This window comes from Ruditapes philippinarum, unplaced genomic scaffold, assembly GCF_026571515.1.
Source record: "Ruditapes philippinarum isolate M1 unplaced genomic scaffold, ASM2657151v2 ctg6725_1_1_1_1, whole genome shotgun sequence".
In the NCBI taxonomy this organism is placed as follows: Eukaryota; Metazoa; Mollusca; class Bivalvia; order Venerida; family Veneridae; genus Ruditapes; species Ruditapes philippinarum.
In genome coordinates, this window is record NW_026864025.1 from 29322 (window position 1) to 45186 (window position 15865).

The 15865-nt window shown below is 32.2% G+C and overlaps 1 protein-coding gene across 1 annotated transcript; it reads left to right on the forward strand.

Moving 5' to 3' along the window:
• Positions 1-8690: 8690 nt before the first annotated feature.
• On the forward strand, positions 8691-14186 carry LOC132724180 (uncharacterized; the record flags this gene model as incomplete). Its single annotated transcript, XM_060708997.1, is given in 5 exon segments — positions 8691-8785; positions 9045-9176; positions 10709-10914; positions 13449-13556; positions 14098-14186. Coding segments are annotated over 4 exon segments (511 nt in total), but the record flags the coding sequence as incomplete, so codon positions are not given.
• Positions 14187-15865: the final 1679 nt, after the last annotated feature.

A 15865-nucleotide genomic window follows, 5' to 3' on the forward strand; every position in this document is an offset into this window, starting at 1 on the left:
TTGCCATGGCAACCAAAAGGAATTATAAAAAATAAATTTAAAAAATCTTCTTGTAAAGACCCAAAAGCCTAGAGCTTAGATATTTTGCATAAGGCATTGTCTGGTAGACCTCTAACAAGATTGTTCAAATAATAGCCCTGGGTCAAAATTGGCCCTGCCCCGGGGTCATTGATTTTCACTATGTACATATAGTAAAAACCTAAAATACCTTCTTGTAAAAACCAAAAAGCCTAGAGCTTAGATATTTTGCATAAGGCATTGTCTGGTAGACCTCTAACAAGATTGTTCAAATTATAGCCCTGGGGTCAAAATTGGCCCCGCCCCGGGGGTCATTGATTTTCACTATGTACATATAGTAAAAACCTAAAATACCTTCTTGTAAAAACCCAAAAGGCCTACAGCTTAGATTTTTTGCATAAGGCATCATCTGGTAGACCCTTACCAATATTGTTCAAATTGTAGCCCTTGGGTCAAAATCGGCCCTGCCCCGGGGTCATTGATTTTCGCTATATGTACATATAGTAAAAACTTAAAACACCTTCTTGTAAAGACCCAAAAGGCCTAGAGCTTAGATGTTTTGCATAAGGCATTGTCTGGTAGAGCTCTACCCAGATTGTACAAATTATAGCCCTGGGGTCAAAATCAGCCCTGCCCCAGGGGTCATTGGTTTTCCTTAAATGTATATAGTAAAAACTTTAAAAAAATTCTTCTAGCAATTGACAAATGCTAGAGGTTAGATATTTTGCATGAAACATTGTGTTGTAAACCTCTAGCAAGATTGTTCAAATTATAGCCCTGGGGCCAAAATTGCCCCCGCCCTGGGGGTCATTGATTTCAATATAAACATATAGTAAAAAATATTATTGTCTGAAGGTACAAAGCTTAGAGCTTTACTATTTGTTAAATAATATCATCTAAAGGTACTCTACCAAAGTTGTTCAAATTTTGCCTCTTGTGTCAAAATTAGCCCCACCCCTGGGAGCCATAGGTTTATCTTATATGTTTATTGTTAAAACTTAAAAAATCATCTTCTCTAAATTTACAAAGGATAGAGTTAAGATATTTTGCATGAAACATTGTGTAGTGAACCTCTAGCAAGATTGTTCAAATTATAGCCCTGGGGTCAAAATTGGTTCCGCCCTGGGGGTCATTGATTTTCATAATGTACATATAGTGAGAGAAAAAAAATTTTGTCTGAAGGTTCATGGCATAGAGCTTTGATGTTTGATATATAATATCATCTATAGGTCCTCTACCAAAGTTGTTCAAATGTCAAAAATTGGCCCTGCCCGGGGGCAGTGATTCTCATTATGTACACGTAGTAAAAACAGAAAATGAAACCAATGTTTTTGAATGGGAGAAAGCTATAGCTTAGATATTTGACTTGAAATGTTGTTTGGTGGAGCTGTATCAAGATTATTATTAAACCCTTGGGTCAAAATTATGCCTTGCCCAAGGGGACAGTGACCTACTTTCTTGTCTATGATGTACAGCAATGACATTTTGACCATGTGCAGTTTTAGTTGTAAAATTGAACTTTGACCTAGATTTTGATGATGTGACCTACTTTCTTGTCCTTTGATGTACAGCTATGAAATTTGAACCATGCGGTGGCATAGCATTTTTCTCAAATGCAATCTTGTTTTATGAATTGATTGTCTTCATTTTTAAGCACAACAACTATAAAGACGAAATCTTAAAGAAGATTAAACTACATTTAACCTTTACTTTTAAATGACCTTGACCTTGAAGGTCAAATTATTGCAATTTCTTATTTTTGTTTTGCTCTCGGCTATAATTTTGCAAGTAATTAATGGATTGTTTTCAACTAATACTGTTCTTGTGGCAAGAAATTAAAGAGATTTAATTGATCTTTGCCTTGATGTTGAACTATTTTGATGACCTTGACCTTTAATTGACCTTATCATGAATAGAAATGGCATTAAAGTCTTGGAAATTTGCTTAAATTGTCATAACGTTGTTATTTCTTTACGAACCTGATTCTCTCTTGGACAAAAGAACGCTTCTGACAAAACTAACATTATGATAAATTCAAACGTGACCTTGACCTTTGAATGACATTGACCGCTAAGGTCAAATATGAATTTTTATACATGTATGTTGTTCAAGAAAATTATGTTTTCTAGGAGCATTCTTTCCTCAAGAAATAAGAAAAGTTCGAGCATGGCCCCGCTAGGCAATGGTTCTTGTTTCCAGTCTGTCGATTTTTATGTGCTTCTCTTCGGCAAATCGACATATTTGATACTATCAAAAACAAGTACGAAATAGCTCGTATGTTATGAATAAGCAGAAAATATCCCAGGATAGGAGCATGTATGCTATCTCAGTTTCTTACATAAGCCTGAAGGCCAATGTGCATAACTAGAGTTGTGGCACTGAGAACATTTACAAGATACAAGAACCTTTATTTTAAGTCGGTTAACATATTACAAGAAACATTAGCTAATAAGCGTGCGTTGTTCCTCGGACCGCCCTTTTTACACCTTAATTACTATATTTTTGGGTAAAAGGTATGCTTTCAGGGTCTATACATCTCGTATACCAAATCCTGATTTACACCGAAAAGGTGTGCGCAAAAACACAAGACGGAGGAATACCCTCAAATACTACTCTCTACCACATCTGTTTCTTGCCCTAATCGTTACCTCTCACAAGTTAATAGTTAATTCATGTACGGAATGGCCCTTTAATGTCTTTATTTCAATCTTTCTTGAATATTCATATCTGAAATACAAATGTACTAGGACGCCTAAATATTTCCATATATGACGTCAAATTACAAAAGCAAATTATTTATACACTTCTTCGTATCACCTGCAATGCTTTGAATCAACATTTTTTAGAATATTTTTGCTCTTCTGTCCCCACCCCCAAAATGATATCACTACTTCGACTGTTGCGCATATATACGATACCGTCCACAGTGCATTCCTACATAACTTGCAAAATTTCAATCACAGCCTTCATTAACTTGACAAACTCTTTCATATCAGGAAAATGCTAGTATGTTTACAAAATTATATAGAACAAACTAACAAAATTATAGAACGTTTTCATAATATGAGACTACAAGCTTTTTTCCATCCTCTATATTTTCCATCTTATTTCGTTGTTTATTTTGCCCACATGGTGATTTTAATAAACATTAATGAGCAGTTGAAGATGTTTTTCATCTTAATTTCGTTAGTTTTACTTTTGCTCCAGCCAAATATAGAGGGCTGCATAATTATGTACGGAATCTCAAAGCCAAGAGAACAGCTATTGCATGTACATGTCTCAGACGTGATGTCATTTTTTTTGGCAACATTAAACTGTATGTTTCAGTGTTAAATGTTGGTTGATTTCCCCAACATAAATAAGGATATTCATTTACCTAAAATAAACCATTTAATTTCCGATGTCATGTGAGAATACATGAAAAGTTTATTGTTATTGTAATCTGTATCGTATTTGTGCCCAAATAACAGTCGTTTTCCTATTATCAAAAGAGAAATGCTTTTAGCCTTGGTGTGCAAACATAGAATCACTCTAGTTACATTCTACTAAAATATTTGTTTAGCTTACAATCTTCAAATAAACGGCCATTTCGTGTACAGCGACAATGATTGACTGTCCATTTAGTTAATTTTATTTATAAATGAAAGTTTACATATCCCATTAAAATGTTTAACTGGATGAAAAATAACGTTCAACGTTTAACATTATTTCCAACCTGAAAATGCGAACACGCTTAGTTTGCAGCCATTTTTAACACTCGGTAAGTAAATGTTATTCTGCCATATAATATTATAAGTTATAATTCATTTGAAATGTTATTGTCTTAGGACTTCGTAGATATACTAGTATATCTTTCAATGTCTTTACTGGTGTCATTGTCGCGGACATCTTATAGGTTATTTCATCTTAATACTAGTATAACCACGTCTGAATTACTACTGAGTGCGGAATACGTGTTTTAATCTATCACTTAGATATATTCAGAAATTTAAAATGAACAGTGATATCACGGTTTTTACTTAATTAAAGCTGTCGTGATATAATTATAAATTTGTCAATGGTCTCATTTGCCATATTTCTTAATTTGCATTATAATAAAATTACATCTTATGATAAGCCTAATTTTCTATAATATTTCACAAAGATGAATTCGTCAGGTTAATCTGTCCTTCTTTTGCTTTACATCACAAGAAAAAAAAGTAATCAAAAATTCTCAGAAAACAAATATTTGGAAGTTTTTTTAAAAAATTAATAATGTTTGATAAAAACAAAGAAGGTTGTTTAAAGTAAAAGTATACATGTAGATGTACAAACAGTATAAATGTAGAGATGAATTTTATTATAAGTATGTTATACTGTGCGTTTTTACGTCGCTTTTCATTGAACAAATGTGACGTTTACATAAGTATATAAAATTACAAACTTTACAATACTGCTTTTTCAATTAAAGGAAGTTTGCTGCTCTGCGTTATTATCTGTCAAAAATCCTAAACTAATAATCTATTTTGTCTCTGCTCATACCAAAATTGTACATGATTCAGCGCTATATATAGTACTATACCTAACAATGTCATAAATAGACGTTGCCGTTTATTGATTGATTGATTGATTGATTGGTTGATTGATTGATTGATTGATTGATTGATTGATTGATTGATTGATTGAACATTCTTTTATGATCTTTACCATCTGACACATTTTTAAATAGTATTGAATATTTCATGTCGGCAAAGTTAAGAACAATCCAACATGTATAGATCTAAGCTTTTTCGAGCTTTTATAATCGACTGCATATAATCATGTTTTTATTGTCTGGTCCAATTTGATGACGAATTTGGTAAAAAAAATGTGTATTCTCCTCAAATTTCAAGATTTAAGGGGAAAAAAAAGAAAAAAAAAAAAGAAAAGAAATTATTATCATTTTTATTAGATTTAATTGCACGTACACATACTGTGCCATATATAATAATCTTGCATATCAAATTGTAATATGTGCTTGTGAATGAAGTATTTATAGAGGAGTTTAATTTACATTACCAAACTTTGTCTTAAACGCCGTTATATTTCCAATGTCGGGAGTGTTGTCATGTTCAAAACCCTGATATAGATTAATGTAGATTTATATTTAGTATAATTTTAATTTTAAACAGAGAGCTCTGCAAAATGATTGGTATATGTAAGCTAATTTAATATCATTAAAACATTTAATATTTCATATCTAATTAAGATGACTTTAAAAGTTAAATATCATACTAGTTAAGTTTAATATTACATTTCATTAAAGTATGCATACTGTAGATGATATCTGTGGTAAATTACAAAAATTTCAAGCAGGAATCAGGGATCAAGTAAAACATCACACACATAAACACACTGGCCATAGCTTTCGCAGAAGCGGTGGGTCTACCGGTGCGGCGATGGAGAATTCGTCGCAGAAGCGGTGGAAAAACATGGCTGTCGGATAGTTTTTTGCTGGTGTCGGTAAGTTTATGACTTATTTTTACGTTATGTTTTTATGTTTAACTGATAACACCTAGTGAGACTGGAGCCAACATATGTACTCTTCCAACTAATTACAAGCATGGGATGCAAATCATGACCAGTTATGCAAACACTTCTGTACAGTTTGACGAGGGGACGCCACATATGCTTAATTTTGGTAATAACACGTACAAATGTATTCAAAACGACCCCTGAATACATTGGCATCGCATCGTATGTATGATACTTTCACAAAACATTTATATAATTGAAATTTTGAAAACTGTCCCTGACTATTTGTAAAATAATTGATCGAAAATGATTACAACGCAGACGGCGGTGGATTTGATTGCAACGCAGTGCGGTGGGCTGACACCATTAAAGTCTAATTTGAGGGTTAATGTTGACACAACGCACTTTTAATGAAGTACAACTTTTTAGTTTTCATTGACTTCAGAGAAATGTGTTTATTTTGTGTTTAAAACAGTATTATTAAATACAAATAGATGTCCGAGTGTATATATAAATATATATACAGTGTAACTTCTTAATTCCGGAATTTCTAAAATCCGTTAAATCCGGAAACTTCTGAAATCCGGACATTTTTCAGGGTCCCGAAATTTCTCCTTCTGTTTTCTATGTAATCAAAACCTCTGAATTACGGAACTTCTAAATTCTGAATTCCGAACGATTTTCTGGAAAAATTTTGGTTATATAAATTAAAATTTACTTCCAAAATCCGGAAATTAAAAAAGGTATGAAGGAATATTATACTTGTCATGAAAAACCTTCAAAATGTCAGTATCTTCCAATTAACAGCACCCATTTATCTTGACATCTATTAGAATTACATCCTGTAAAGCATATCAAACACTTGTTTAAATTGTGAAAATTAAGAAATTGAGAAAAATAATGTTATGAAATGAAAAAATACAGGTAAATAGCAGGTACTGCATGTATATGAAATATACTAAAGGATGAATTGTGATAATTAACATCATTATGCTATTGTATCAGCAAATTCAGTTATAGGTGATAATGAAATTTAAAATGGTAAAAGTCCTATTAGTTTGCTATTTTATTAATTTAATCAGTTTCATATATTTGTCCTTTTTTACTAGAAATAGAAATATTGTGAAAAGGGGAAGAATTCGCGCATCTGAAAGTTTTCTCAGTACATCATAATCACAGCAAATTTCCAGAAACTGTTTTTCTTCCGTTTTTGTGTCATTTTTGTCATCAGGAATATCGAATAAAACGTGCATTTCTGTTTCCTTTTGATTGTTAATCCGTTCTTTATTATGGAGGTTTATAATTATTATAACTATTTATTGTTTCCAGAGTGATTTAAAAAACATATCAAGAAGGTACATTTAAGTTTCGAAATATAAAGGTCAATGTTATTATCTATGAACATTTAATTAGTATAGATATCTTTATTTATTCTTTAATTAATCTCAGACACTTTGGAGCTGCAAAAGCCTTAAAGCTGGGAACCATCAGATGAGCCAAAATATTTCAAGAACATCAATAGTTAGAAAATATATCACGATTTTAAAAAAGTTAGAAACATTCAAGATCCAAGTTGTATTTTACACATTATATGCGGTTAAAGTATGATTTTGCAATGTTTTATCACCATATTTCTACTGCGTTACTAACGCAGTAAGAACTTTTTTTGCATATGTTGACCACTTGTTTGGTGATGTTTGTAGATTGTAAGTGCCGATTTCAATATGTTAATTAATTTATTTGTTCACACCACAATATTTTACTTTTAAATACATTTCCAATTCTTTTCATGAAAATAAACATGAATATTGAGACGTGCTGCTTTAAAATCCAAATAAATGTATATTTATTAATTCCAGCACATATACTTATCATATGTTTCAATAAAACTTACATATATGCTGTTTGAAGAAAAAGTAAATATTTATACGTCAAAATATATAAAAGATTTTAAAAAATTGTTAGAAAAAATTCGCACACCCTTCAAATCACCTTGCAATTTATTCTATTTCCAATATGTTCACATTATCCTTTTGTCCACAGACGACACGAATCATCTATTAAACATAATTATATTACTGGTACTTAATATATATTTTCATCATATTTTTCTTTTTCAACAATATCAAACTTCATCTTCAACATACAAACACAATATGAGAAAAAATTTAAACTATCGCCGTTTTATTTATTTACAAAATATTTCAACAAATTCAAGCGTAGCACTCACCTCTGTCGTATTTAAATGCGGTGCGCTATGAATGTGAGAACCCGCATTATCCCGAATGACTCCGATTATAGCAAGGCTGGTTCAAAGCGCATTGATATACAGCATATCTGAGAGTCATTTTGTTTTCAAAAAAGCGTTTATTTACTTTCATTGATATATATAACAACTATATGTGTTAGGATTAACAAATATATATTTAATTTGTATTTTAAGGCGTTTGGAGCCCAACTCCTAAGTGTCTGTGACTTTAACGTAAAAAAAAGACATAAATGAAATCGGGCCCACCGCACTGCGTTTCAATCGAATCCACCGCCGTCTGCGTTGTAATCAATTTTTGTCAATTCTTTTATGAAAATGGTAATATCAATTTCCAAAAATTTCCAAAATATGGTTGTTTAGTGTAATTATCATACATACGATGCGATCCCAGTGTATCTAGGATAGTTTTGAGTAGATTTGTAGTGTTATAAACAAAATTAGGCAAAAGTGGGCGTCCCCTCGTCAAACTGTACAGAAGTGTTTGCAAAACTGGTCATGATTTGCATCCCATGCTTGTAATAAGTTGGAAGAGTACATATGTGGGCTCCAGTCTCACTAGGTGTTATCAGTTAAACATAAAAAACATAACGTAAACATTAGTCATAAACTTACCGACACCAGCATTAAACTATCCGACAGCCATGTTTTTCCACCGCTTCTGCGACGAATTCTCCATCGCCGCACCGGTAGACCCACCGCTTCTGCGAAAGCTATGGCCAGTGTGATAAATTTACATAAATCATGAAAAGGAAAAACCCACTAGATCTATATAATATTATAAAGAAGACGATTTTTTGTCTGGGAACTAATATTAAAACGACAGAAAACAATTACAGCTTTTACAGCTGCGATTGACGACAAACGAGTGACATACTACTACGAAGGGCACCTGCTGCCTGCTTCAGCAACTTTGGTTGCTATTGGTTTCACGCAGTATGACGTCATCTTCATAATGGTGGACGAATATATCAGAAATTTCTCTGAGTAAAGGAAAATAGCAGTGGAGTAATTTGAAATGTTCTTTTATCAATTGAAATATTTGCATACATAGAAATGATTTGTATTTAATTCAATAACATATTGAATACGGATGCATTAGCTCTGGATATAAAATTATGTTCTATTCTTTTTTGGATATGAAAGTGAAAATAAAGTGGGAGGGGTAACACTGATTGAATATGGATGTTCATAACGGTAAAATATTGTTACTGTATACATTTTGCACTGGATTAAAATGAAAGGTTGACATCCTCACTATTCTTAGGTTTTCTCAACATTACACTCTAAAATGATGGACAAGAACACAAATGCTGCTGATAATAAAGTGACACCAGAAATAGATGTTGACAAGATTATTGAGCAGCTTCTTTCTGTGAAAGAATTTCCAGGGAAGCAGGTACAGTATGATGATTAAAAAGATTAACTGATATTCATTCATTTATCAGTCACAAATTATTCATTTGTGTTATCATTTACACTTGTGATACACAGCATTACACATATTTTATTTTCACTCAGTTCAGTGTTTCTTAATTAATGTCTTATAGTAATGTTAATTATCAGATTTTGCAGTATATATCACCATATTTCTACTGCATTACTAACGCATTAAGGACTAGTTTTACATATGTATGTATAAAGCCTTTTGTAGTTATCTTATACATAGATTGAAAGTGACTTTAATGATTTGCAGTGTCTAAATTTCTTTCTTTTGTTCACTTAACATTAGATTTTACTTTTTCAAAATTTCATGAAAAACTAGCATAAATCTGGGTGCATTCTGCATTAAATAATTATAAATGTAGTTTGATTTTCCATTCAGGACAATTTTCATTGCATTATACCAGAGTAATAACTATTTGTCAACATATTCTGAATTTGGGAAAACAAAATTTAGTTCAATTTTTTCAAATTGTTTGTACAAGTAAGAAGAAAATTTACTCATATTAAAAAGAACATTTGATGAATTGAGACATCATGTATGACATATTTTGAATCATAATGGAATAAACCCAGTTAACCCATTAATTACTTCATATAAACGTCTTTTCACCCCCCCCCCCCCTTTTTGAGGTCTCAAATAGTGAAAAAATGCCCTATTTTGACCCAAAACACTTGTTTGTTATTTGAGAAATTTTATGGTGTTAAAAAATGTGATCACTTTTAAGGTGCCATCCCCTATCAAATTTATGCATCAATGGGTTCCAGAGGGGGGATGTGCCCCCTTCTGCTTTGGGGTTTAAATGAGGTCTGCTTCATCTCCAAGAAAAAATTGCACTTGTGAGAAAGTTGTGTTTAACTTTTTTGTTTGAGAAATGTTGTTAAAAAAAGTGATTGATCACTTTTTCGGCACCACCCCCATTAAGATTATTATATACATCAAGGGGTTGCCAGAAGGGGGATGTGCCCCCTTCTGTTTGGGGGGTTGGAAGGGGTGGCAGTCCCCCTCATCACCAAGAAAATTTTGGACATGTGACAGGCTAAAAATGGCCTCAGGTCGATCGTAAGGTAAAGTGTTACCAACACTGAAAAGCCTTTTACTCTATCTCAATCCATTGAGAAGTTGCAGCACTTTGAAATCAGTTTTGATGGGGAAAAAAAACAATGCAAAATAGTATTTTTTTTGCAATTTTGAGACATCCCCCCATTGCCATGGTGACAGGAAATTTAAGATTGAGTATGCCATTACAAAGGATATTTTCCAGTCAACATTTGTACCAAGTTTGAACCGAGTATTGAAGCCTTTTTTTATAGTTTCATGCCAATTTGAACTTTTATTAGAAGGCTAAAATAATTCAATGAAAACAGCGATTTTTCACAAAATGCTCATGAAGTAAGTGGTTAAAGTAAAAAATATCCAATTTTGTTTTTACTTTAATTCTTTATATGGTTTTGAATTACGTAATAAATGGAATATTTGCATTTTAGGTCCAGCTTCCTGAAACACAGATTAGACAGTTATGTATTCTGTCTCGTCAAACATTTTTGGACCAGTCAAATCTTCTTGAATTAGAATGTCCAGTTAATATATGCGGAGATATACATGGGCAATTTGATGATTTGATAAAAACTTTTGAAAATAATGGTTATCCACCAGACAAAAATTACCTCTTCCTTGGTGACTATGTTGACAGGTAAGTAATACTAAGTAATAATTAATGACTGAAATTGTTTTAACCAAAAATATAATAAATATAACATCAAGTTAAAAGTTGCCCTTTCAATGAATTAAATGGCCAAAAACAGCTTATGTAGCAATTATGAATGTTATACATATTTACATCATAACTCTGAAGAAATGGTTATAGTCAAACCAGTTCTTAAAAAGGCATCCCAAAATTTTGAGTTTTAGTAGAAATAGTTTATAATGACTGCAGGGCGTTTTTACCCTTCTTTGCTGTAGCCAGTATACGGCTACTTCCCCAAGCCAAACTACTACCTTTCCCCCAAAAAAAACAATCTAAAATTTTCCTCCTATTGAAAATTTCCCCTTTAAAATAAAAGATACATCGAAGAGTAAAACTTGTAACAAACTTTTTGTTTAAAAATAGATTGTTGTTTTTCAATTTGTCCAATTAAAGCTCAGAAATAATTCTAAAACCCAAAAGAGGGATCCAATTACCTTAATTTAATACAATTAATGTTTAGTGCAATGTTCTAAAAACAGCACCGGGAAAAACCCTGCTACCTCATTATGACATGCAAAACATGATTTTTTTTACGACAATAGAGTGACCAATTTGCTTTGTTGCTTGATGACCCTTCTGTAAGTGCAAGAGTACCCAATACATGTATCACATCTGACAAAGCCCATGTCCAGGAGCCTTGCGCACATATCAATGTGCCAGTAATAGTGATAAAGCGGGAAGTGATAATATTGTACCCTCTGAATCAGACCATTAGAACCCCCCACATGACCTATGTAAATTTTCTATAATTACAAAATATGAGTCAAGGTATTCCAATGGCAATAAATTGATCTGTAAAAAATGCCTTTAACTTATATTTGATTGAAAACTAAACACTAAAATAAAGCTTAAAATTAATATGTTTTATGCATATCAGAGACATGATATTTTCCCCAAAAGTGTGAAAATCTCACATTTTCTTCCCCCACAAAAAGGGCTAAGGTGCCTTCCCCAAAGGCCAAAACTAGTGAAAACTAAAAATCACATCTGTTTCATAAGACATATCCTAGTACTTCTTTCAGCTATGGGCTTGGTAGGGGGCTTGTTTTAAAATTCACAGACTGTTAAAACTTCATATGAAGTTTTACTTAAGGATTATGAACAAGCTAATGACTTAGTTTATAAATATCCTCTAATGTGATAAATATTTACCATTTTCGGGGTACAGTGCTGTATCAACCCCAAAGTCTGCAGTAGTTTTTGAACACCTACAAATGTATTTTACTAGATTTTGAAACATGAAAGGTATGGTATACACAGTCAATACTAAATGGTCTGCTGTAATCCATGAAATAAAATATCACTATGATATAATACTGTTTAAATTTAATACATGGTGCAGTCACAGCTGTTTTTAGCTCGACTTTTCTATGAAAAGGGGAGCTATCCTACTCGCCCCGGCGTCGGCGTCGGCGTTAGCGTTGGCGTCACACCTTGGTTAAGTTTTTCGTACCACCCCACTTTATTTCAGAAGTATTACAAGTATGGCTTTGAAACTTACCATACTTGTTCACCATCATAACCTCCATCTACAGACAAGAGTACATAACTCTGTCAAGGTTTTTGACAGAATTATGGCCCTTTTTTGACTTAGAAAGTGTATTGAGCTTGGTTAAGTTTTTTGTACCACCTCACTTTATTTCAAAACCATTGGAGGTATTGCTTTGAAACTGACCATACTTGTTTACCATCACGACCTTCATCAACAGACAAGAGGACATAACTCTGTCAAGGTTTTTGACAGAATTATGCCCCTTTTTGACTTAGAAAATACATTGAATATGGGTAAAATCCACTTATTGCCTTAACCCTTTGAGATATTGCTTTGAAACTTTTAATGCTATTTCACATCATTACCCCCATCTGTACGCAAGAGAAGGTAACTCTGTCAAGGATTTGTTTTAAAAATAAAGGCCTTTTATCGACTTAGAATCTTGGTTAAGTTTTTAGTACCAGTCCACTTTTTGACTGAACTGTTTGAGATATTAATTTGAAAGTTGGAATACTTGTTTACAATCATGATTCCCAAACATGTCCAGGAGAAGGTAATTCTGTCAAAGATTTTATTTGAATTATGGCCCTTAACTGTCAATGTTTTGTATTATAGGCAAGCACTAAAAAACTTAAAAAATCTAAAAAAATTCATTCCTATCCACTTGTTCACTTTACCATAAATTATGTCATATAAACATTGCTGTAATATTCAAGGGTATCAAACAACTAGTTCACTTTAAAAATACAGAGATTCTTGTATTGCCTTTTACTGCAAAAACTTTTTTTATTGGCAAGCAATAAAAAAGTCGAGCGCGCTGTCTTACGGACAGCTCTTGTTTTTTTGTCTTGCTGCATCATATACATATATTCATAGTTAGCTGACACAAATGTCCTATAACATCACATTTTATCTAAGTTAGTATTATAATTAAATTTATTATGTACCTCTATTTGTTTAATAATGAAATAAATACGTGATCTTACAGAGGGAAGAGGTCACTAGAATCTATTTGTCTTCTTCTTGCATATAAAGTCAAGTATCCAGAAAATCTGTTTCTTCTTCGAGGAAATCATGAATGTGCTTCTATAAACAGGTAAATATTTAATATCCTAGCAAACTATTTTCCATTAAAATCCAAAGCCAAAAACTTTGGGTTTTTTTATCCCCACCTGGGAATTTTTTTTTATCCTCACCTAGGAATAAAAAAAATTTGAATAGCTGGATTTTTCTTGATATTCAGTGATGCCACTTTTATCATATTATAATAGGCTATAATAATGTCTTTTGTACTCAGAGGTACCGTATTATATGTAAAGAATACAACATGAAAGCAATTCATTATCAATTCATAAATGTCAAGCTTCTATTAGTCTAAAAGTCACTGACAAAGGTATTAGTTGTGAACCCACAATGATTAAAGATTTAAGGTCTGAAGTAATTATTATCATTGAAGACTCGCCTACATGTATACAAAATTACAGGACTGTACATATTTTGAAGTTTATATTTCATATTTACATGTATAATGTCAGATAAAACTTTAGATACACTTATGATCATTTAATTCTTGATATGAAGTGTTTTCTTCTTACGGATAGTTAAATTAATTTTAATGATTTTCTTATATTTTATAGAATCTATGGTTTTTATGATGAGTGCAAGCGAAGATACAATATTAAGTTATGGAAAACATTTACAGATTGCTTTAATTGTTTACCTATAGGTAAGATCAATAAAAACTAAACCTTATCATTTATAAAAGTAAAATCCTTTTTGTAATAAATGTTATTTTGAGATTTTATTGAGAAGTTTTCTGTGTAATATGGAGATATAAAAACTGGCATGGTTTCTCTGTTGGATAAGGTTTGATAAGTATAGGATATCGACCGAGTACGAGGTCTTTCTGTTTAGGAAAGACCTGGTCACGAATTTCATGTGACACCGAGAGCGCGTAGCGCTCGAGGTGTTTCATGAAATTCGTGACTAGGTCTTTCCTAAACAGAAAGATCGATGTACGAGGCCGATATCCAACTTACACATCGTAAAACTATACTTGCTTGAGCAATGGCTGATCCGAAGCATTTGATGTAATGCACAAATATTGTGTTTACCACAACGCAATACAGGTAAGCTTTTATCAACGTTCTGCTTAAATAAAATAGATACTTTGCATTTAATTTTGCTTTTCCCTTGAAAATAATAATCAAAAAAGCTAAATGTGCAATTTGTCAATAATAAAAAGTTTCAAAGCTTTATTCAACATTCCATTAGGCTAAAAAGCCCATGAGGATAAACATAGCACAAATATCTACATACAACGAACAGTGCATGAACTTAACAAAAAGCAATGTGACACTCATACATTGCCAAAAAGAATCTATATGGGAGCTAGAGGTAACATATAAACTAGTATTTAATAAGTGAATAGATCTGTAGTAGAAGGTATTTCAAAGAATGAATAATTATGTTGATAGTATTTCGTATCAGACAATGCAGATTCTAGGACATTTGCCCTCCGGATAGTTGCCCCCCTTTTGCTGTTGTAACTTGTCATTTGTCATCTCGTGAATAGATTTTTTGTATGCCAATGAAAATATCATAGTATATTTATTTATTGATGCTATTTTGACTTTCACAAATTTGCGTGAGAGTTTTTTATGTACTTAAGCACAATGAAATTTCGACAATAGGCGATGAATTTTGGTAGCAAACAGTTAAACAATAAAATATTTTAATACTTTTAAAACAGGGAGGGGGTGGCAAATGTCCGCCCCTTCCAATGATATGAGGACTGTAAAAAGGGGGCAAACCTCTGAGGGAGCAACTGTCCGAATGGCAATGTCCGAATACCCAGCAGACCACGAAAGACTTACATATGTTTATTGGTGGCAAGTGTGAGATAAATGAACCAAAACTATATTTTATATAGCAGATTATAAAGTGTTCTAGAATAGAATATGATCGTTCATCATAAATTTTCTATACTAGATCACTTATAACTTTATTAACATATTAAAATCGTAATAAGTATGCTGTGATTACTGCTGTATAGTTTCATTGAGTTGAAGCGTCCATATTGTTATGTTGTGAAATTAATGACAGAAGAACCATTTAGATTACTATAACTTTGAAAAATGACGCGAATAAATAAATATTAAATGTGTCCTAACTTTGATATGCTATCCATTATTTTTTTTCAAAATTTAATATAGGGATGTTGGAATAATTGCTTAGTGCATTCAATAAACATTAATTTGATTAAAAAATGTATCCCGATTTTGTAAGACAGGAACATTATGACAATCATTTACATATATTATTTCAATTTTTAATTTTTGATTGCATTTCATGTTTTCTTTGTCTGCGCATTGGCAGGTCTATTTTTTCACGTGTATTTCATGA